Source organism: Mya arenaria, chromosome 1 (assembly GCF_026914265.1).
Source record: "Mya arenaria isolate MELC-2E11 chromosome 1, ASM2691426v1".
Taxonomy (NCBI): Eukaryota; Metazoa; Mollusca; class Bivalvia; order Myida; family Myidae; genus Mya; species Mya arenaria.
The window spans coordinates 24,630,859-24,656,563 of NC_069122.1; the positions used below are offsets into that span (position 1 = coordinate 24,630,859).

Consider the following 25,705-nt stretch of genomic DNA (forward strand, 5'->3'; position numbering starts at 1 on the left):
GCGAACAAAAATGCTGGTTTGTAAAACCTTGGAAGAGGCTTTAAGGAAAATCCAGGAGCTGGAAATGCAAGATAATTTGTGCCTGACTCTAGTACGAACAATTTTGGGAAGACGGTATTAAATATTTCCATAATTTTATGCATTATTTAACAATTGATGCTTGCAAATCATTTTTTTCAGCAAAGCACATCCATTTCACAGTGATTTGGTGGGAATGAGCTGAATTTTGACCTTTACAAAATTTAGTGACATTTAACCTAAACTAACCTAAACAAGTTAAACAAATGACAATTGGCTTTATAATGGTAGTCCTAGCTGGGCCTCATGTTCTACAGCACTGTAGTTTATCAAATGACCATATATCTTTATACTGGTGATCGAAGCTCGGGGACACGTTCTAGAGCACTGTAGTTTATGAAATAACCATATATCTTTTATACAGGTAGTCATAGCTCGGGGACACGTTCTAAAGCACTTTAGTTTATCAAATGACCATATATCTTTATACTGGTAGTCATAGCTCGGGGACACGTTCTAAAGCACTGAAGTTTATCAAATGACCATACATGTATATCTTTATACAGGTAGTAATAGCATTGGAACACGTTCTAAAGCACTGTAGTTTATCAAATGACCATATATCTTTATACAGGTAGTCATAGCTCGAGGACACGTTCTAAGGCACTGTAGTTTATCAAATGACCATATATCGTTATACTGGTAGTAATAGCTTTGGGACACGTTCTGAAGCACTGTAGTTTATCAAATGACCATATATCTTTATACTGGTGATCATAGGTGGGGGACACATTCTAAAGCACTGTAGTTTATCAAATGACCATATATCTTTATACAGGTAGTCATAGCTTGGGGACACGTTCTAAAGCACTGTAGTTTATCAAATGACCATATATCTTTATACTGGTAGTAATAGCTTTGGGACACGTTCTAAAGCACTGTAGTTTATCAAATGACCATATATCTTTATACAGGTAGTAATAGCTTTGGGACACATTCTAAAGCACTGTAGTTTATCAAATGACCATATATCTTTATACAGGTAGTTATAGCTCGGGGACACGTTCTAAAGCACTGTAGTTTATCAAATGACCATATATCTTTATACAGGTAGTCATAGCTGGGGGACACGTTCTAAAGCACTGTAGTTTATCAAATGACCATATATCTTTATACAGGTATTCATAGCTGTGGGACACGTTCTAAAGCACTGTAGTTTATCAAATGACCATATATCTTTATACTGGTAGTCATAGCTGGGGGACACGTTCTAAAGCACTGTAGTTTATCAAATGACCATATATCTTTATACAGGTAGTTATAGCTGGGGGACACGTTCTAAAGCACTGTAGTTTATCAAATGACCATATATCTTTATACTGATGATCATAGCTGGGGGACACGTTCTAAAGCATTGTAGTTTATCAAATCACCATATATATTTATACAGGTAGTCATAGCTGGGGGACACGTTCTAAAGCACTGTAGTTTATCAAATGACCATATATCTCTATACTGGTTATCGTAGCTTTGGGACACGTTCTAAAGCATTGTAGTTTATCAAATGACCATATATCTTTATACAGGTAGTCATAGCTTTGGGACACGTTCTAAAGTACTGTAGTTTATCAAATGACCATATATCTCTATACTGGTTATTGTAGCTTTGGGACACGTTCTAAAGCATTGTAGTTTATCAAATCACCATATATATTTATACAGGTAGTCATAGCTGGGGGACACGTTCTAAAGCACTGTAGTTTATCAAATGACCATATATCTCTATACTGGTTATCGTAGCTTTGGGACACGTTCTAAAGCATTGTAGTTTATCAAATGACCATATATCTTTATACAGGTAGTCATAGCTTTGGGACACGTTCTAAAGTACTGTAGTTTATCAAATGACCATATATCTCTATACTGGTTATTGTAGCTTTGGGACACGTTCTAAAGCACTGTAGTTTAACAGATGACTGTATATACCCCGGTACATATCTATACTTAACACTGGTTGATATGACAGGAAGTATATTGTCTTCAGCTGTGTTCTTATTCCACTGACCATACACATTTATATTAGAGATTTTGACTGGACTTTACCTTAAAAGCTCTGTTTTTTAATTAAATTCTCTTACCATATATCTCTATAAAGGTGACTTTCTCATGCACTGTAGGTCAATTGACAGATGTTCATTTTTTTTAGATTTGGCCTAAAAAGACCTGTAGCAGTTAACAAGCTATTAGATGCACAATAGCACAAAATGACCACCACCACTATCACCCTAAAGTGTGTGCTTGGTGTCTGTCTACACATGCTTGCTTCTGGAATGTTGAAGAACAAACTGTGTTGAAACGCCAACTGGTAAGACTGTGCTTTGTGTTTGTAATTTTGTATGATAAGACGTTTATTGTTTCCGCCAGGCCTAAAGGAAATGTCTATGAACAAGTACAGGTCTATACACAAGTACAGGATTGAAATATAAACAACGATTTAAAGAGTATTGAGTTGATGAGTGAGAACAAAAATGATATACCCATGTACATTTACATGTTCAATAAATAGTGCATCTCATACTCTGAATAATAATTCATTTTGCTATTAGGAGTTGGTCATGGACCTTTGCCGCCCTTCATCCAGAGCCTTCCACAGAGATGGCAGATATATCACTGCCTGGACCAACAGTTGACCATGCCGTTGAGTCCATGATATCAGTAGCAGCCATGAAAACATCTACAGAATTACATCTGCCTATTAATGGATACATTCTGCACCACTTCCATGTGTAAGAATAAAACTTTTCAAGTCCTCAGCATAAGCATTTCTGTATTTAAAACGAAAAATAATTAAAAACAAATTAAATATAGTTTTAAATAATTATATACAGGCAAAGTAAATGATATAATTTGTTTCATGAATGTGTTTTTTATGCCCCCGAAGGTGGGCATATTAAAATCGCACCGTCCGTCCGTCCGTCCGGGTCTGTAACTTTACCTTGTATGGACAGATTTTAAAATAACTTGCCACATGTGTTCCACATACCAAGGCGACGCGTGGCGTGCAAGACCCGTGTCTCTACCTCAAAGGTCAAGGTCACACTTAGTGTTTATTCACAATGGAGTGCTGCATATAAGGACATAGAGTATAGGTTGTCGTGTCCGGGCTGTAACTTTCTCTTGTATGGACAGATTTTAAAATAACGTGCCACATGTGTACCACATACCAAGACGACGTGTCGCGTGCAAGACCCGTGTCCCTACCTCAAAGGTCAAGGTCACACTTAGTGTTTATTCACAATGGAGTGCTGCATATAAGCATAGAGTATAGGTTGTCGTGTCCGGGCTGTAACTTTCCCTCGTATGGACAGATTTTAAAATAACTTGCCACATGTGTTCCACATACCAAGACGACGTGTCGCGTGCAAGACCCGTGTCCCTACCTCAAAGGTCAAGGTCACACTTAGTGTTTATTCACAATGGAGTGCTGCATATAAGGACATAGAGTATAGGTTGTCGTGTCCGGGCTGTAACTTTCTCTTGTATGGACAGATTTTAAAATAACGTGCCACATGTGTACCACATACCAAGACGACGTGTCGCGTGCAAGACCCGTGTCCCTACCTCAAAGGTCAAGGTCACACTTAGTGTTTATTCATAATGGAGTGCTGCATATAAGCATAGAGTATAGGTTGTCGTGTCCGGGCTGTAACTTTCCCTCGTATGGACAGATTTTAAAATAACTTGCCACATGTGTTCCACATACCAAGACGACGTGTCGCGTGCAAGACCCGTGTCCCTACCTCAAAGGTCAAGGTCACACTTAGTGTTTATTCACAATGGAGTGCTGCATATAAGGACATAGAGTATAGGTTGTCGTGTCCGGGCTGTAACTTTCTCTTGTATGGACAGATTTTAAAATAACGTGCCACATGTGTACCACATACCAAGACGACGTGTCGCGTACAAGACCCGTGTCCCTACCTCAAAGGTCAAGGTCACACTTAGTGTTTATTCACAATGGAGTGCTGCATATAAGCATATAAGCATAGAGTATAGGTTGTCGTGTCCGGGCTGTAACTTTCCCTTGTATGGACAGATTTTAAAATAACTTGCCACATGTGTTCCACATACCAAGACGACGTGTCGCGTGCAAGACCCGTGTCCCTACCTCAAAGGTCAAGGTCACACTTAGTGTTTATTCACAATGGAGTGCTGCATATAAGGACATAGAGTATAGGTTGTCGTGTCCGGGCTGTAACTTTCTCTTGTATGGTCAGATTTTAAAATAACTTGCCACATGTGTTCCAAATACCAAGACGACGTGTCGCCTGCAAGACCCGTGTCCCTACCTCAAAGGTCAAGGTCACACTTAGTGTTTATTCACAATGGAGTGCTGCATATAAGGACATAGAGTATAGTTTGTCATGTCCGGGCTGTAACTTTCCCTTGTAGGGACAGATTTTAAAATAACTTGCCAAATGTGTTCCACATACCAAGACGACGTGTCGCGTGCAAGACCCGTGTCCCTACCTCAAAGGTCAAGATCACACTTAGTGTTTATTCACAATGGAGTGCTGCATATAAGGACATAGAGTATAGGTTGTCGTGTCCGGGCTGTAACTTTACCTTGTATGGTCAGATTTTAAAATAACTTGCCACATGTGTTCCACATACCAAGACGACGTGTCGTGTGCAAGACCCGTGTCCCTACCTCAAAGGTCAAGGTCACACATAGTGTTTATTCACAATGGAGTGCTGCATATAAGGACATAGAGTATAGGTTGTCGTGTACGGGCTGTAACTTTCCCTTGTATGGACAGATTTTAAAATAACTTGCCACATGTGTTCCACATACCAAGACGACGTGTTGCGTGCAAGACCCGTGTCCCTACCTCAAAGGTCAAGGTCACACTTAGTGTTTATTCACAATGGAGTGCTGCATACAAGGACATAGGGTATAGGTTGTCGTGTCCGGGCTGTAACTTTCCCTTGTAAAGACAGATTTTAAAATAACTTGCTACATGTGTTCCACATACGAAGACGACGTGTCCTGTGCAAGACCCATGTCCCTACCTCTAAGGTGAAAGATACACTAAGTGTTTATTCACAAGGGAATTCTGAATATAAGGACATAACAGTGTAGGTTGTCAAGTATGGGTGTTTTTATTTTATGTTCAGAGTAAATTTAAAATAACTTGCCATATGTATTTGACACATAAAGGCAAGATCAACTTTTCATGTACTGACCTTGTTCGTAGGTCAATGTCACATTCGGGGGCATTCGTCACATACTGTGACAGCTCTTGTTTTTAATTGCGGTTTAAGCAACAGTGTGCACCAGATGATCAAATTGCAAGTTTATTAAGTTTAGCAGTTATTTCATATTTTTCCATTCAAAAAGATTACTGGGTATGTCTACCTAGTAGAATTAATTTCTTATGCGTGATTGGCTAGTCGATGTTATCACATGATATTACCAAGTTAGGTGTATAGCTTTAATATACCACTTGATTGAAGTAAGCCTTCGTAGCACAGTTGATACAACACTGGACTTCAATTTTGGTGACACATTTTTTTTTTACATGTTGTGTACTTTTTTTACAATTATGACATAAAAACGTAACACATTCTGTTAAATAATTGTCCTGAGATATGTTACAGAAAAAAAACTTTTTTAGTGCCAATCTGGTGTACAGTCCCTTTAAGGCCTTATAAATACCGTACTTGTGGACTTATTGTTTATGATAGTCTGTTTAATCATTTTATTGTATATGGGCAACATTTTATGTAACATCACTTTATGTAAAAACAAGAGGCCCAAAAGGGCCTATGCTCTACTGGCATGGCTTTTGTGGTCATATCAATCCAGAGCATGTATGTATGGGTAAAAGGCAACAGACATATGGTTTATGTTTTGTGTTTGGCTTACCTGAAAACGTAGCACGTTCAACATCTGAGCCCAGAAAGTATTGTAAGCAGATTAGTTCCATGAACTATTTTAATATGTGCCAAGTAAAAGTCATCTGACAAAAAAAAAATGCTTTCGAAACTGTACTCATACCGTATTATATCATGCATAGGACGCACTTTTTACCCCAAATTCTCGTCTTAAAAAGTGCCTGCGTCCTTTCTATGCTATTAGAATTGCATCTGTTTTTTCCAAGTCCATTTCGGGTCGAAAATATTGGGTCGAAAATATTGGACCGGGGAAGAACGCGGTAATAGTAAGTATCTGTACTGCGTCACCGAAGAGAACAACTGACATAGGTAAAATCACGCAAGTTAACACACGCAGAAATATATTGAATGTTTACTTTAAAATGATTTATTGAGAAATAAATTGAAAAAAAAATACGAGTGTTTACTTTTTTATAAAAGGGACGCTACTCACAAAAACTCGATGTGAGTCAGCATTTTAACTGGATTGAGTTATAACGGCAACGGAAAATCGGGAAAGGAGGTTAATATCAATTAATCGTTGTTCATGATTTTAATGTTTCGATATTATACAAAACATTTTGTTGCATGTTACTGTTTTAAAAAAATAATAAAGGAATGTGCATAACGCAAAGTAGCATAATTGTCAATATCAAATCTTTTCAAATGTGCGAAGGTGTGAAAAACACCCGCTGTCTGTCATTAGAAAAATGGTTGTTTGTTCGCACTTTACCTGACGTGCCTTCCGCTGGCAAGACTAATTACCGACACGCATTAATTATGCCTACATGCTTTAATCCGCGCAGCGACAAGCCTTATCAAAACAATCCTCAGTTTTGACAATACAGTTTTGTTGCGATTGCAACGGTTGCAACGGTTGACTGTCATTCAGAAGGCATGTCGGGACTATTGCAACGGTTGCAACGGTTGACTCTCAGTCGGGACTATTACAGCATTTGTACAAGTCTTATAATATGCGTGAATGTTCTCAAAATGTCAAGACATATATCTTTGTTATGTATGCTAAATTACCAAAATACGACGATAATTATCGAAATACACAAGACAGTTATCGAAATATGCCTAATATACAATTTTTTGTTTGTTTTTTTACTTCAATATATGTTATAAATACTTTACCAACCTCAATTTTTCGGCTCCGATTTTAACATTTTTCCGCTGCGTCCTATCTTATATATTAAGGGGTTTTACCCGTTTTCTCAACTATTTTTTTTGCCTGCGTCCTATCTATGCTAGCGTCCTATATATGATATAATACGGTAGTAAAAATTTCTGTAGTTTTAAAAGTTAAAAAAAGTTGGTCAAAAGGTCAAAGTCAAGGGCATGCTAGGACAACATTGATCAATTTGAACAAACATTCACAATCAATTGTGCTGAGATGGATGCACGAACACACAAAAAGATTTTCAAACCTTTCCAGATTTATGTTTACCAAACCTGTGAACCCTGGGTGTGGCCAGTAATGACACCAGGTGCATAACTTAAACATTCACAACCAATTTTGTTAATATGAATGCGCAAACTACAGAACTTAAAGCTAAAAAATGGCCTTTGGGCTTTCAACAAGAACAAGGCAGAGTAATTCACAAAATCAGCTGCAGAAGCAAAAAGCAAATTGTCTCTCAAAATCCTAGACTTGCAAATTGTCTCCCTTAACTCTAGACTTGAATTTACATGTACATGTAAACTTGGCTAAAAATAGAATTTGCTCATGCAGACCTGGCTAAAAATAGAGAGCATTTCTTTAAAACTTTCATGGCCCAATGGCCATAATCTAGGCATTCATGGGCGGATCTGGCTGGTTTTCGAAAGGAACCGAGCTCTAATGGATATCTAGATACTGTACAAGTTTCATTGAGATACAATAAAAACTGAAGACTGTATCGTGTTCACAACCAATTGTTTACACAATAGCATTTTTTTTATACTATCAAGGGCCATAATCTAGGCATGCATGGGCGGATCTGGCTGGTTTTCGAAAGGAACCCAGCTCTAATGGATATCTAAATACTGTACAAGTTTCATCGAGATACAATCAAAACTGAAGACTGTATCGTGTTCACAAGCAATTGTTTACAGACGCACGACCGCACGGACGCACGGATGCACATACTACGTACACATTACCATCGCATAAGCTCTTCTGGCCTTTGGCCAGTAGAGCTAAAAATTATAAAAAGTCACTGTGAATATAAACAGTTTTCAAATATGTACATTAAAATTGCAGGCTGTCAGTTTGAAACGTCTCTACTCTGACAGAAGGAAGGAAATGAATACCCAGGATTGTTCCTCAGGAAAATCTCTTCAACAGGCTGTTGTCAGTTTGCATGCTCTTTGGATGGAATTACCCTACCTTGGCTTGCAGAGAATCTGTGATATAAAAGACCTTTTGTGCTGCATTGTGTCATTGATTTATTGACCTTAAAGATATTTTATATGTATTATGCCACTATTGTAAAAACAAATGGGCATATGTTTTAGCATATGTTTTGAAACAGACACATTTATATTTCAAACAGACACATTTATATTTTTGAATAACTTGAAAATACATTTTGCAGGTTGACTTCACACCATGAAACATTAATGGTAGGTTATATTTGACCAGAACATGACAAGTATTGTTTTCGGAGTTTTTTGGTCGAAGGTGAAGGTAATGGCAAACAGTGGTTATTCTGCACAATGACCCTTGAATTCTTTGACCTAGGACCATTAATATTTAGTGATTGATATATCAGTCCAACTCATATGTGAAAGGGACATGATGAAATTGAGCAAGAGCTTATTAGCATTGCAAATTATTATTTGTGCATTTTTAGCTCGACTATTCGAAGAATTGGTGGGCTATACTATCGTTAACAATTCTGCGTTAAAGTTTGCATTTTATGTAATAAAATCAAGAGTTTTTATCCAATGGTAATCAAACTTGGTCAGACTATTTGTCGGCATGTTATCTTGAAGATGTATGAATATGGGTCATCCCGGGTCAAATTCTAGGTCACTAGGTCATATCTTAGGAAAATCATTCCACATCATAAATTGAACAATTTTTGTCAAATCTTTATGAAACTTGTTCAGAATATTTGTCTGCATAATATCTTAAAAGTTCTATAATATGGGTCATCCCCGGTCAAAACCTAGGTCACAAGGTCAAATCTTAGAAGAAAGAATTCCACAGTCATAAAAATTCATTAATTTTAGTCAAATCTTTTTTAAACTTGGTCAGAATATTTGTCTACATGTTGTCTTAATCATTTGTCAAATCTTAGGAAATACTTTCCTGATGTCATAAAAAAAAATCTATGCTTACCAAAGCTATCCATATCAGTTAATAACTAAATTCAATTGTTATTTTATAAACACACATCCCAATCATGAATTTCAGATCTAACCATATTTTTCAAAAATTTAAATTTTAATTAACTTTAAAAATATTTGTGTACATGAAATCTTAGATGATAGTGTTTCATCTAGGGTCAAAAACTAGGTCTCTGGGACAGATCTTATTGGAAAAGCTGATGTATTTATAAAATGTTCGTTTTTCCTCACACAAATGGAATAGTTTCTGTTGATCAGGTTATTTGTATGAATGATATCTCCGATAAATATAAATATGGGTCTTTTTGGTTAAAAATACTAGGTCATTAGCTCAAATCCTAGGTTTGCAAAATTGCATTGTCAAATAAAAAATCAAGCTTTATGCGGCGTTGCCGCGTTGGCGTCTTGTTATTTTTTTATTTTGACAGGCACATTTTTATAATCTTAACCAAATCAAACCTTGTTTTGTCACGTTGTGATTCTTATTCACTTTTTTTATTTGATTGTTTTATTGCTTTTTACAGGCACATATCACACTATTATTGTATTTACGTCCAATTCCATGAGGCGTAGTAGAGCGCACTGTTTTACGACGGCTCTTGTTAACCTGTAAAGTGAAACCTGGTTATAAAAATGACATGACTGTGTCATTGTGATGGCAGGCCAGGAGGAGGGCAGCATCAAATACATCTACAAACTTAGTATACAAAGTATTATAGAATTGCTTTCGGGGCCCATAGGATCAAGGTCACTAAAACAAAAAAACTATTGAAACTTTATCGCACAACAAAGGCTTAATTAATTAGGTTTGTCTGTCAATCATAGAAAACTTTTTTTTTTTTTGCATTGCAGCATTTCATGCTTAATTTTTATTTTGTCTCTTTATTGCATATTACCTTTATCATTATTGTATTCATTTCTAAGACAAAGCAGCTTATAGTTGAGGACACTGCCCCATGACAGCTCTTGTATATCCTAAAAAGAATACAATAGTGATATACCCTGATATAGGTAGTTTTGGTACATAATCACGGTTTTAATTTTAGCTTTACTGGCCAAAGATCAGAATATCTGATGTGATGGTAATGTGTACGTAGTATGTGCTTCCTAGCGCCTGTAAACAATTGCTTGTGAACACCATACAGTCTTAAGTTATGATTGTATCTCAATAAAACAGTATTTAGATATCCAATAGAGCTCGGTTCCTTTCGAAAACCAGTCAGATCTGCCCATGCATGCCTAGATTATGGGCCTTGAATGTCTGTGCGACTGTAAACAATTGCTTGTGAACATGGTACAGTCTTCAGTTTTAATTGTATATAGATGAAACTTGTACAGTATTAAGATATCAATTAGAGCTTGGTTCCTTTCGAAAACCAGATCTGCCCATGCATGCCTAGATTATGGGCCTCAAAAGTAAAAAAAAAATGCTATTTTTAGCCAAGTCTGCATGAGCAAAGTCTAATTTTAGACAAGTTTACATGTAAAGTCACAAATTCATGTGAAAAATTGTTCAAATTAGGCCCCTGGGGTCATTATTGGCCATGCCACTGGGTTCACCGGTTTGGTATACTAAACTGGGAAATGTTTGAAAATCTTTATGTCTAAAACAACTATGCAGACCCTTGTTATTTTGAATAAGGATTATTTAAGTGGTCTGCTACCATGGTTGTTCAAATTATGCCCCTAGGGTCAAAACTGGCACTGCCCCCAGGGGTCACAAGTTTTTAAGAAATGTTTTCAAAATCTTCTTGTTTCAAACCACAAGGCTCATATCTTTGATATTTGTTGTGGAGCATTATATGTAGACCGTCTAGCAAAACAGTTGAAATTATGTGCCCTGGGCCGGGGCCACCATCCATTTTGTCCTTTTAAAGCTACAAAAATGAAATTTTGACCAATAGTACAGTTTTGTAGCAAATTTTATTCTCCTCAGATGACCTTTACTTGGCACATATTAGAATACTAGTAGTTCATGCAACTAATCTGCTTACAACACTTTCTGTTCTCAGATGTTAAATGTGCAACGTTTTAAGCTAATCCAAACACAAAACGTGAACAATATGTTTGTTGGCTATTACTCATACATACATGCTCTGGATCAAAAATAACCACATGAGCCATGACACTAGAGCATAGGCACTCATGGGCCTCTTGTTTTTTTTAGAAAAAAAGCATACTGACCAACCCTATTTATTTTAGAGAAGTTAGCTGAAACTAAGAACTTTTTTTACCTTACTTTTATATTAGATTGTGTATTGCTAAGATTTTTGCTTAAAGCTCCATTTAAGGTAACTGTTCATCTCAAATGTAATAGCTTTTGTCTTCAAACTTAAAAGTTCATTGAACCAGTGGGTTCATCATGATGCACATCTGTAAATGTTTCTCCCTAATATGAGCTTTTATGTATGCAAACAGAACATTGAACAATTGGCTTTCCGTGTAAAGTAAACCCTGTCCAGAACATTTGTCAAATTGCTGTGTCAGCACTTGTTTGAATGGATTTATTTTATTTTCATATTATGATTTCAAATAAAGTATTTAAAAATGTTGATTTCTTGTATGAAGTGATTACTACAATCCTTATAAGGTCAACAGGAAGCTTGAAAAAGTATCTGTTACATGTATTAAGGCATGATTAAAATCATTTTTCCATTTTGCAAAAAGCAGATGGTTAATTTATACCACCTTCAGGTAGTCATGATGAACTCTTCAAAGATATCCCAGGTAAAGGTAGTCACGATAAACTATTTCAAGTTATCCCAGGTATGCATGGTCACCTCTTAAAAGATATCCCAGGTATTCATGATCACCTCTTCAAAGATATCCCAGTTATTCATGATCACCTCTTCAAAGATATCCCAGTTATATATGATCACCTCTTCAAAGATATCTATCCCAGGTAGTCATGATCACCTCTTCAAAGATATCCCAGGCAGTCATGATCAACTCTTCAAAGATATCCTAGGTAGTCATGATCAACTCTTTAAAAATATCCCAGATATTCATGATCACCTCTTCAAAAATATCTCAGGTATTCATGATCACCTCTTCAAAGATATCCTAGGTAGTCATGATCAACTCTTTAAAAATATCCCAGATATTCATGATCACCAACTATTAAAAGATATCCCAGATATTCATGATCACCTTTAAAAGATATCCCAGGTAGTCATGATCCCCTCTTCACAGATATCCCAGGTAGTGATGATCAACTCTTAAAAAATATCCCAGATATTCATGATCCCCTCTTCAAAGATATCCCAGGTAGTAATTATCAACTCTTAAAAGATAACCCAGGTAGTCATGATCAACTCTTTAAGATTTCCCTTTGTAACCATGCAGTTGATGCAAGCATACTTTAAAGCCCTGGTGAAGGGGAGATCAATGCAAACTGAACATGGATGGTTTGTGTGGAAATGAGCCCACTTTTTTGGTAGAAAGTTCTATGTGATTAGTTAAACAACAGGTCAAATTGCAGATGATGTTAGCAAAATGATGCATGAAGTTAAATGACAGGCCATAGCTGTCAGACTTGAATGGAAATTCACTTGGTGATTTAAGCGTGAACAAAAGCCAAGATCAATCAATGCTTCAGACCCTTGATCTATGTATTCTAGCGTGATTTGCAAACAAAAGTGTATAATAGTTACTGTGTACTTTCAGGAGAATTAATTTGTGGCACAGTTCACATAAGTTCCGCTTATGTTGATTTTTCCATGCAGATAAGTAACCATACTTGTATGAAAAATTATTTCTCAATTTCACCAAGCATAGAAAACTACCAACAATGGAAGTGTTTTTGTCACAGACTCAATCATGTCATCTAAAATCCACACAATTCTTTCATATTATTTCAATCTTCTCTTCAACTTTAGCCCATTTCAGATGAACTTTTTTCAAAGCACAGTAAAAAAGACCTTTATCATATAGTTTCTTGTAATTCCTCGGGTGAATCCAATTCCGTTTAACTAGTAGTTGCTTCACATAATCCAACCTATTTTTGTATATCTTCTTAATCCAATGTAACTCCTCAGGTGAATCCAATTGTTGATCTAGTAGTTTTCTTCACATAAATGTAAACCTATTCTTGTAGATCACTTTCTTAATCCAATGTGACCTTTTTTCTCTAATTCCATTTTTATGTCTTCACTAAACCAAAAGTTACCTATTTCTTAACACATCCAGAGAAGACTTTCTTTCAAGTCTTTACTGATTCTAACCACATTTCTTACACTTGTATAGATCCTGAGTTTTATCTGTAGACTTCAAATCAAACTTTTTTTCATAGTTTTCCAAACTTAACATCTCTTTGCTCCTCAAGTGTATCCAGGTGAACATCCAATTTCAAGTCATGATTCCAGATGATCAGTTGATAAACTGCATTGCTTAAGATTTAGAACTTCACATCAGCTGTCACCGCCATAACTACTCATATGAAGCATTGAAGGCTGGGGCGTAACCAGCGTTATGCACTTACGCATGTGTGTAACATCAATTTGAAAAATGAAAAAATAAATATGGCAAAAAATGGCATCAAATTCAAGGGCTAAGCTAAATATTGATATCAGAATAAAGGGAAGATCAGCTATAGTAAGCATTTTTTCTCTGTGTTGGATAGCTTACTGAGCCTAAATCAATCACTTGGTGACTACAAGGTCGGCTGCCCCGAACCTATAAATCCCTCCAAATACACATCAGTGCCCAACATGTTAGTTCTATATTTCATTTTTTTTTCCTTGGGGAGCCCCCCTACGGCTACAGGGATATTCCTCCTTCAACACCATCCCCCTTTCATGCCTATGCTCTACTGGCATGGCTTTTGTGGTCATATCAATCCAGAGCATCTATGTATGGGCAAAAGGCAACAGACATATACTTTATGTTTTGTGTTTAGGTTACCAGAAAACGTAGCACGTTCAACATCTGAGCCCAGAAAGTATTGTAAGCAGATTAGTTGCATGAACTATTTTAATATGTGCCAAGTAAAAGTCATCTGACAAAAAAAAAAATGCTTTCAAAACTGTACTCATAGTAAAAATTTCTGTAGTTTTAGAAGTTAAAAAAAGTTGGTCAAAAGGTCGAAGTCAAGGGCATCCTAGGACAACATTGATCAATTTGAACAAACATTCACAATCAATTGTGCTGAGATGGATGCACGAACACACAAAAAGATTTTCAAACCTTTCCAGATTTATGTTTACCAAACCTGTGAACCCTGGGTGTGGCCAGTAATGACACCAGGTGCATAACTTAAACATTCACAACCAATTTTGTTAAGATGAATGTGCAAACTACAGAACTTAAAGCTAAAAAATGGCCTTTGGGCTTTCAACAAGAACAAGGCAGAGTAATTCACAAAATCAGCTGCAGAAGCAAAAAGCAAATTGTCTCTCAAAATCCTAGACTTGCAAATTGTCTCCCTTAACTCTAGACTTGAATTTACATGTACATGTAAACTTGGCTAAAAATAGAATTCGCTCATGCAGACCTGGCTAAAAATAGAAAGCATTTCTTTAAAACTTTCATGGCCTATTATCTAGGCATTTATGGACGGATCTGGCTGGTTTTCGAAAGGAACCGAGCTCTAATGGATATCTATATACTGTACAAGTTTCATTGAGATACAATCAAAACTGAAGACTGTATCGTGTTCACAAGCAATTGTTTACAGACACACGACTGCATGGACGCACGAACTTTCATGGCCTATAATCTAGGCATTTATGGACGGATCTGGCTGGTTTTCGAAAGGAACCGAGCTCTAATGGATATCTATATACTGTACAAGTTTCATCGAGATACAATCAAAACTGAAGACTGTATCGTGTTCACAAGCAATTGTTTACAGACGCACGACCGCACGGACGCACGGATGCACATACTACGTACACATTACCATCGCATAAGCTCTTCTGGCCTTTGGCCAGTAGAGCTAAAAACTATTTTTATCATTTTTTTATGTTATGAATAATGCAGAAAAAAATCCAGTGCATAAAAATTTATTTTGTTTTTTGTGGGGTTCAAACCCACGCCAGGAAAAACCAAGTTAACAGTAAAAAACAGCCCGCTAGTCAACACAGCCACCGGGACTTTAACAAAAATGGTGGATATGTTGGCCCCTTAAGGAAACATTCATTATATCACATGATACATTGTCAATCAACCAATCAAACAACACATCAGCCGTAATTAATTTTGAATACACAATTGAAATTGTGGTCTTCAACATTATTTTGCTAAAGGGTTCCAGCTTTTGCTATTTTTGTTTTAACACTCCTTATGATTTAACACTTAACAAATTACGTGTCCCCAAGCTATTACTACAAATATAGAGATATATGGTCATTTGATAAACTACAGTGCCTTAGAACATGTCCCCCAGCTGTGACCACCAGCATAGAGATATATGGTCATTTGATAAACTACAGTGCTTTAGAACGTGTCCCCCAGCTATGACTACCAGTATAAGGATATATGATCATTTGATAAACTACAGTGGTTTAGAACGTGTCCCCCAGCTATGATCACCAGTATAAAGATATATGGTCATTTGATAAACTACAGTGCTTTAGAACGTGTCCCCCAGCTATGACTACCAGTATAAGGATATATGATCATTTGATAAACTACAGTGCTTTAGAACGTGTCCCAAAGCTATTACTACCAGTATAAGGATATATGATCATTTGATAAACTACTGTGCTTAAGAACGTGTCCCCCAACTATGACCACCAGCATAGAGATATATGGTCATTTGATAAACTATAGTGCTTTAGAACGTGTCCCCCAGCTATGACTACCAGTATTAGGATATATGATCATTTGATAAACTACAGTGCTTTAGAACGTGTCCACCAGCTATGATCACCAGTATAAAGATATATGGTCATTTGATAAACTACAGTGCTTTAGAACGTGTCCCCCACCTATGATCACCAGTATAAAGATATATGGTCATTTGATAAACTACAGTGCTTTAGAACGTGTCCCCCACCTATGATCACCAGTATAAAGATATATGGTCATTTGATAAACTACATTGCTTTAGAACGTGTCCCCCACCTATGATCACCAGTATAAAGATATATGGTCATTTGATAAACTACAGTGCTTTAGAAAGTGTCCCAAAGCTATGACTACCAGTATAGAGATATATGGTCATTTGATAAACTACAGTGCTTTAGAACCTGTCCCAAAGCTATGACTACCAGTATAAAGATATACGGTCATTTGATAAACTACAGTGCTTTAGAACGTGTCCCAAAGCTATTACTACCAGTTTAGAGATATATGGTCATTTGATAAACTACAGTGCTTTAGAACGTGTTCCCCAGCTGTGACCACCAGCATAGAGATATATGGTCATTTGATAAACTACAGTGCTTTAGAACGTGTCCCCCAGCTATGACTACCAGTATAAGGATATATGATCATTTGATAAACAACAGGGCTTTAGAACATGTCCCCGAGCTATGACTACCTGTATAAAGATAATATGGTCATTTGATAAACTACAGTGCTTTAGGACGTGTCCCCCAGCTATGACTACCAGTATAAGGATATATGTTCATTTGATAAACTACAGTGCTTTAGAACGTGTCCCCCAGCTATGACCACCAGCATAGAGATATATGGTCATTTGATAAACTACAGTGCTTTAGAACGTGTCCCCAAGCTATGACTACCAGTATAAGGATATATGATCATTTGATAAACTACAGTGCTTTAGAACGTGTCCACCAGCTATGATCACCAGTATAAAGATATATGGTCATTTGATAAACTACAGTGCTTTAGAACATGTCCCCGAGCTTTGATCACCAGTATAAAGATATATGGTCATTTGATAAACTACAGTGCTTTAGAACGTGTCCCCCACCTATGATCACCAGTATAAAGATATATGGTCATTTGATAAACTACAGTGCTTTAGAACGTGTCCCCCACCTATGATCACCAGTATAAAGATATATGGTCATTTGATAAACTACAGTGCTTTAGAACGTGTCCCCCAGCTATGACTACCAGTATAGAGATATATGGTCATTTGATAAACTACAGTGCTTTAGAACGTGTTCCCCAGCTATGACTACCAGTGTAAAGATGTATGGTCATTTGATAAACTACAATGCTTTAAAACGTGTCCTCGAGCTATGACTACCTGTATAAAGATATATGGTCCTTTGATAAACTACAGTGCTTTAGAACGTGTCCACCAGTTATGACTACCAGTATAAAGATATATGGTCTTTTGATAAACTACAGTGCTTTAGAACGTGTCCCCCAGCTATGACTACCAGTATAAAGATATATGGTCAACTGTTAAAACTACAGTGCTTTAGAACGTGTCCCCCAGCTATGACCACCAGCATAGAGATATATGGTCATTTGATAAACTACAGTGCTTTTGAACGTGTTCCAAAGCAAGCTACAGTCATATGATTTACAGTCAAAATACTTCAAAATGTAATGGATGTCTTAAATTTCAGTGTCAAAGTTGGATGCTTTTCATGATGAACATAAATAAAGGATTGATAGGTATTAAAATTAAAACAATGGACCTTTGTTTACACCTTCTAAAATACTAGGCACAATAATGCGAGTATAGGGAACTTTCGCCTATTCAAAAACCGTTAAAGACTCAGAAGCGGCTGTTTAGATGGAGTACTAAAATACTACAGTAAATTATAGTGTATTAGCTAAATCTAAATCAAAGATAAAGTACAGTGTAGATCTTCCTTTATTTCTTAATTGTTTGATTTACCCTAATTATTTCATAAAATAATCATGGGAAAATGTGGCAACTACTTACATTATTATTTTATATCAACACAATCAAAATTGAGTTCATTTTGACAAGAGAAATTTATGATAAACATTGTCAACCTTAAAACATTGTCAACCTTAATACTGTACTTTGCTGCAAGCGCAAATTTTCTATTTACACAAATATCTATGACGTAAATAGACCATCCAAGCACCTGCTGAAATCCGCACTGTCGTTTATCTGGCAATACTACAATCCGTACTGTACCTTAGGCTAACCCGCGTTTTTCTTACCATTGCCTCTGTAGAGCAATCGGAACTCCTCGGCTAGTATCAAGATATGGCTATCTCGAAGCTTGCCGGAGATGGCCGAGTTGTTACGATTGGTATATGGTGCTACGGTAACGTTCACCCATGCACATCCTTCGCAAATTATTTTGCCTCTCGAATGCATCATTGGTCGCAAGTATAATCATACTTTCTATTTACTTAATAGATTTTTGTTTACTTTCTTTATGTAATTACTGGTAGGTAGTTGTCATTTTGAATTTTCGAAACTCGCAAGGTTTCCATAGCCCCGTGTAATTGGCCCTACCCTATACGATAATACGTAGACTACTAATCATTTCCCTATACATTTCAATTCAAACAGGCAACACTTCAGATTGGATAAAAATGGCATACCTAGTTTTTCACGTAAATGACAACCATACATTCCTTTAAATGCAGTTGAAACCCAATTGATTTAACGAATATGAAAGGTACAGTGTATCTTTCATAGATATAGACTAATTATAGAGAGCGTATCCCACCGGGGATGAGCAGAAAAGTCACGTGACCACAAATGCAAACGCCAGTAGTATTTTGGCTCGATTGATCGTCAATCAAGGTAAGTTTCTTATCGATATTTTTGTTATACGAAAAAGTTCGTTCAAATGATATAGCGCAAAAAAAGAATGCATTGTTTTGTCTTTCGATCGGTGTATTGGTCACCATTCATGTCTGCATAGTTTCCGAGAACACTTCGATACAAATTGTGTCCATGAATGCAAACGCACGTAGGTAGTGTTTTAATGTCACATATTTTGATAAATTGCCACATTTTATTTAAATGTTTGTTTTTCAGTTGTTCAATAATTGTTTTTAATTGCTTTATGAATACTTTGTGCGATGCAATATGTACAAAAATGCATTTTCTGAAGTATTTCCAATTTGGCAAACGTACGTAGTCTACCTAAAATGGCAAACGCACGAAGGCATCTTATATAATAATAATAATAATAATAATAATAATAATAATGAGTTATCGTATATGTCGAAAGCTTTTAAAACGTTTTATTCTTTCTATATCCATAACTATTGCTGTAAGATTTTTGAATTTATATTTAATTATTATTATGATCATAATGCTTATGGGCATATGCATAAGGGAAAGTGAAACGCTTTTTGTCGTTTTACTAAGCTAGATAAGCCATCTTTTACGATTTTAATAAGCGTTTGTTTGCACGAGACATATTTTTTATGAAAATGCCTTTACAGATGATATTCTTTGAACAAACTACAATTTGTGTAAAATATTTTGCGATGTAAATCAAGTGGCGCTTAATTAATGAATGACAGTGTCTGTTTCAGTGATGTCATTTGTTTGCCACGTTTGTGGGAATGCGTTGAAAACGACATGGGGGCTGAAATTGCGTGAGCGCCGCCATGACGGTGTAAAAGCATTAACATGCTGTTAGAAACAGTTGTACACCACGGAGAGCTTGACGCGGCATATGTAAGTGTATTCTAGTATTAAAAAATGCTTATATTATTCTTGTTTTATTCTATATTATTCTATAATTAAGCAATTATCTACCAGTCACAAGCTCAGGCGTTTTTATTAAAGGTTACCAAAATATTGCAATTACAAGTATTTTAATTGCATACTTTTAAAGGCATACATGTATTTATACAGGTGCACCACACATGGATCCAATAAGCAGTTTCTGTGCCCGAAATGCATGCAGGAGGTCACCACACATACGTACCTGAAAAGGCATTGGCGAGGAGAAGATGGCACGACACGTTATACGTGCGACATGTGTGGGATTTCAATGGAGGAGAAATAGACCTGAAGGCCCATATGGACGGCCATACTGGCGAGAAATCATACCAGTGCGCTGAATGTGGGAAATGTTATCGGCATAGAAGTAGATTGTGCAAGCAAATGTTATTAAACACACCAAATAAAACATAAACTTTTAGATAATAAGTATCTTTCATGGCCGAGAGTGCAAGGTTCATCCCAACCCGAACATAGAGTGTATTGCGGAAGCGGGGTTTACCGTGTTTCCGCAAAACACACTGCGAGAGGGGTGGGATAAACCTATCTTACACGAGCGGCGATGATCCTGGAAAAACCTGGAAATCTTTTGTGCGAAGTGAATATAATGCGCGTATAAATTTGTAATAATTCCTGGTTGTTATGGATATGCGTGCAGTGATTCAGATTATGTTTATGTTATGATTAAATATTTATAGTTCTAAAAAGAGGACAGCGTTATTTCTTGAATGGACAGGGTTCGAATTTAACTTTGAGGAGCACTCGCAAAATTTTGCGAGTGCTTTTTGAGGCAACTCGCAAAATGAAAAATCAACTTGCAATTTTATTATTTTCTTTATTCCCTTATAATATTGTCTAATTAAAGTAGATATTTACAACTAAGACATATTATGAATATTAAAAGGATCCATCTTGAGTGACTCAACTACTATAAATTGTAGTTGGCTTATTCTTTTCTTTTTTTGGGGGGTGGGGAGGGGGGTACAGATGACTCATCGGATGCTAGCCGCTTTTTGATAACAAAGCTGTCCAATAATTTGACATTGTTCACTTTGAGGGGGGTATATTTACCCTCGCCATCGGGTAATTCCCATTCGGCGAGAACGCTACAGATTTCATTAACTGATTAAGTTTGTAAGTATTAAAAACAATAACAGTATAAATTTAGAATAAATAAAAGCAACAGTAAATGTAGCATGGATGCTTTGGACTATAAAATATATCGGAAGTTTATTCACTTTGACAGTTGAGCGGATATATTCAAAGGTTGATGGGGTTTTACGAGAGTTCGCGAAAGCGCTAAATTTAGCCAATAATTGAGCTTGGTGATTACGTCATGTCAACTCATTTGTTTTCACTTTGTATTATGCACACCTCGGAGCATCCCCGGAAAGATTCGAGATAAAACTCGGCCTTTTCCGTATTTGTTCTATTTTTGAAAACTTACTAGAGCGTGACTCCATATTGTTGTCTCTTAACTGGTAGTGATGCCACTTATAGATTGTTTACACTCGACTTTGTAGCAAAGTTAATGTTTATTTTACTTTCCTTTTAACATTTTGTGGTCTAGAAAAAAACCACTCGCAAAATTTTGCGAGCTTGAATAAAAGCCACTCGCAATTTGCAAATGCCGCTCGCATTTTGCGAGTATGCGAGTCTAAATTCGAACCCTGATGGAGCGAGAAAACTTTTCTATTGCTCCATTTGAAGCGAGAAATAATCAATTTTGATTTTTAAAATTGCCACGAGACGATGTTTCCATGATGCTACAGACGACAGTCGTCTACAAGGGAGGTAATTGTGTGATGACGATTGAAAAAAATGAATTCCATACGAGTGCTTGTTTTATCTTGGCCCTTGCCAAATTTTTAGGTCAACTTGTCTGATGTGGAAGAAAGTAGAATCTCAGGCAGATCATAACAAAAGTATTGTTTATTAATTAATCGTTATGTTATTTGATTACTTATCTTTGATTTTATCTGATTATCTGTGATCGCTTTTATTGTCAATCATTTTATTCAATGTATAAAACTAATCTAAGATATACAGTTATAGATTAAATGAAGAACATTTCCATTATAATGTCTTTATTTCTGTAAAACAGCACTTATACATACAGTTCAAAGAGTATTTTCAGTGATATAAACATTGTTCCGGGTAGAGCATACATTGTCATTGTATCATCGCAATATCATTTTATGGTTATCATTATCACAATATCTGTCATTAACAATTATCATGACAGTATTATCATCACAACATGAAGAATGGTTAAATAAACGGTTCATTAAAGATGTTTAAATTATGTTCAAATGAAACGTTTATCCCCATGCGATCTGTTACCAGCATCTTAGAATCGTTGCATCTGGCCCGCTCCCAGCACACACCAATGGTTCCCTTCTGGAATGCATTTCTGTTTATCAAAACAGTCCCGTACTGTACTGTACTCCGACTCTTTGTATCAAACGTGTGGTTCCTGAAATGTGACATTACAACAGCTGTTCTAAATGTTCGAGATAAACATTTAACAAGCATTGTTAATTTAGTTAAGTCTGTATACCACCGGAATGGCCGGATGAGAGTTTGTTCGAGAACTCATATTTCCCGCAACACTCCCGCATAATATCGTGTCAATGTTTGTTACGTATCATAAATTTATAAAACTTTCATTATGATGGATATTTAATAATAAGGCGGATAAAGATCTTCAATATTTTGAACACATTTTCAGTTTTTAAAGGCTAATGAAATATTCGTTTGTTCCTTATTATAAGATGCCTACGTGCGTTTGCCATTTTAGGTAGACTACGTACGTTTGCCAAATTGGAAATACTTCAGAAAATGCATTTTTGTACATATTGCATTGCACAAAGTATTCATAAAGCAATTAAAAACAATTATTGAACAACTGAAAAACAAACATTTAAATAAAATGTGGCAATTTATCAAAATATGTGACATTAAAACACTACCTACGTGCGTTTGCATTCATGGACACAATTTGTATCGAAGTGTTCTCGGAAACTATGCAAACATGAATGGTGACCAATACACCGATCGAAAGACAAAACAATGCATTCTTTTTTGCGCTATGTCATTTGAACGAACTTTTTCGTATAACAAAAATATCGATAAGAAACTTACCTTGATTGACGATCAATCGAGCCAAAATACTACTGGCGTTTGCATTTGTGGTCACGTGACTTTTTTTGCTCATCCCCGGTGTATCCTGGACCTCATCCTGATACTTTTTACTGATGCATTTATTTATAACGTTTATTTTATTTTTTTGCTTGATTTTTATCCTAATTCTGAGACAAAAATAAGATTGATATTGCTCAATACTGTTTTATTTATTTAAACTTATTATACATGTATGTTTTTTTCAATTTCTAGACAACAGATTCTTTTGTAAGAGTACTGTTACCCAGCTACACAAGATGAGGGTGAGACTTGTCCCGGCACTGGAAGATAACTACATGTACTTACTGATTGATGAGACCTCCGGACAATGTGCTGCAGTAGATCCTGTAGAACCAGATAAGGTAATTGGAATTTGTATAAAATATATTCTAAATTAAAATCATAATAATTATTGCAAACATTATTCCAAACATTCAAATCTGATTTTATATGAGTTTTATTTTGGTTACATTTTAACTGTCATTTTATTCACATATTTATCCATGTTAACAGTTTTATCAATATTTATATTGGTATGTTTTAATTTGGTATGTGTTAAATTTGTAACACTGAAAGTCAGAGCGCAAGAAAAAGTGTGTAATTGTGTAAGTTTGCAATTGATTTTGAACCTCTTTGCATATCAAAATTTATTGAATAAAGTAGCAATATCCTTCTTCTTCCAAATAATACGCAGGAGCATCATCACATATGCAAACTATATATACGGTTGTTGTGATGCGTGTATTATGTGCAGATAAAAGCCATTAAATTCCTGTACAATGTATACAGCTCAGTAGTGGTGGCCTGCCTGCCTATCCTTATAGGCATCCAATGTCTTAGCAGTGGCGATGTGCTCTGGCAGCTGGTTTCTCAGGCGAAAACCAGCTGGAAAGGAGTGGCAGCTAGTAGTCCATTCTGCAGAAAGGTAGCATATATCGCATGCTAAGGCCGCACATGTTAAGAGTGGTTGGATGCAGGAACATGTTACATGGATGAGGTTGTGTGCCATACGGTACATCATCACCAGTCTGTTCAATGTCAGCTGATCTTTTCTGTAGAAAATCCCAGCCAAGGTTTCTTATCATCTAGCTGGTGCTGTTTGTGGTCTTGTAGTCTCCCATGACAAACCTGGCTGCTCTTAATGGGCAGATTACCTTGGTCAGGGTCGATAACCAGCCATGTCACCTTAGTTACTCCAGAGTTATGACCCTTGAATTGATAAAAACTTTTAGCTCTCTAAATTTAGCTTTAAACGTACAACCACTTATCACCAAACTTAGTGTCCTTAAAACTAGAAGGGGCGTATTTTGTGATAGTTGGCTCTCTTCTTTTGAAGAGAAGAAATGGAAGAAAAGGCAGACATTGATATGAGAGAAAAAACATGTACTGAAACAGGGTAAGGATTTGTTTATTCAATAGGTTGAAAAATGTTTGTTCCTTTCCTAATAGTGATATTGACCCTGACATCAGTCCAACATTAAATATTGATTTAAAACAGTTGTTGACAGTACATAGTAGTTGAAAACTGTTCAGAATGGGAATTTTTTTAACATTTAATTGAATTTAAAATTCTTGCAATGAATCTAGCAAGCCCAAAACCGAGTTCAAACATATAATGCAAACATACCTGTCACAATGACAGTTCCATATATGTGTGTAAGTGCGTCACTGTGTGTGTAAGTAACCTTGTCCGGACTGTATCTTGACCATCTATTATAAGATTTTTAAAAATCTTGCCATGATGGTTCACCATGATGAAGCGGCTTATTACAGGTTGTGTGTTTGTGTGTGTGTGCATCAGTTACTAGCGTCCATCCTACCTGAACCTTGTTTCAAAAAACTTGCCATGGAGATTCACAATCGTCCGTCTGTCTGAACCTCTATTTTATATATAGCACATAGTAGAACGTAACCAAATGCACTGTCATAATAAACCAGGGCTTTTTCACAAAAAATTGTGAAGAGGCCTAACCTTTTCATTTTGGGAAATTTAAACGCATGAAATTCTGCAATTTTGGAAATTTATATGCGTAAATTTCTCAAAATGGGAAATTCCACATATGAGGACTGAAGACACCTTGGGTCAAGGTATCCATATGAAACTTGGAACTCATGTTACAAAAAACAGGCTCATATCTTACATGTGAGTCTACTTCTAGCTGATTTTTTTTTAATTATGACCTTTTTTAATATGAAATGTGTACAAACACTCCACAGGGTCAAGCTTGAAAGGTCTAAAATGTATGGACTTCCAATTGATACACATGTAGATCTTATCGGGGGAGAAATCATGTCTTTGACTTCGCTTTTTTAACATGACGCAATGACAAGAGAGGGAGAGAGATTAGTTTTAATCTTCATAGAGTTGATTCTAAATCGAGGGATAGTATTGATAACAATATAATTTTATGGACTAATTTGTCCTCGAATAACGTTTAAATTATACAGCATTCTTCGTATGTCAACCTAAAAGATAAAAAGAATAATTAATTTGCTCAAACAAAATAAATTTTTATTGTAAATTTTTGAAGTAAGATCTTCCTTTTTGGAAAAAATATCTGTGAACTTTGAAAAAAAATCTCTGGAAATTGGGAAAATATGCCAAGAGGTGAAAAAGCCCTGTAAACATAAATA

General features: G+C 36.1%; 1 protein-coding gene and 1 long non-coding RNA gene across 3 annotated transcripts in view; both read left to right on the top strand.

Annotated features, from left to right (window-relative positions):
* LOC128229329 (uncharacterized) lies at window positions 1-11,848 on the top strand. Its single transcript, XR_008260074.1, has 4 exons — window positions 1-114; window positions 2,225-2,383; window positions 2,625-2,804; window positions 8,204-11,848. It is a non-coding gene; the product is annotated as an uncharacterized LOC128229329 (long non-coding RNA).
* Window positions 11,849-18,422: 6,574 nt separating this feature from the next.
* The window catches only part of LOC128231766 (hydroxyacylglutathione hydrolase, mitochondrial-like), a 41,878-nt gene continuing 34,595 nt past the window's right edge, over window positions 18,423-25,705 (top strand). The window contains exons 1-2 of one of the 2 annotated variants that reach the window (XM_052944949.1): window positions 18,423-18,529; window positions 23,285-23,433. In XM_052944949.1, coding sequence (XP_052800909.1) covers window positions 18,478-18,529; window positions 23,285-23,433 — 201 coding nt within the window. In that variant the 5' untranslated portion in view covers window positions 18,423-18,477. Of the gene's footprint in view, window positions 18,530-18,699; window positions 18,825-23,284; window positions 23,434-25,705 lie in introns of those variants that run through there. The other variant, XM_052944957.1, reaches the window with a different exon arrangement.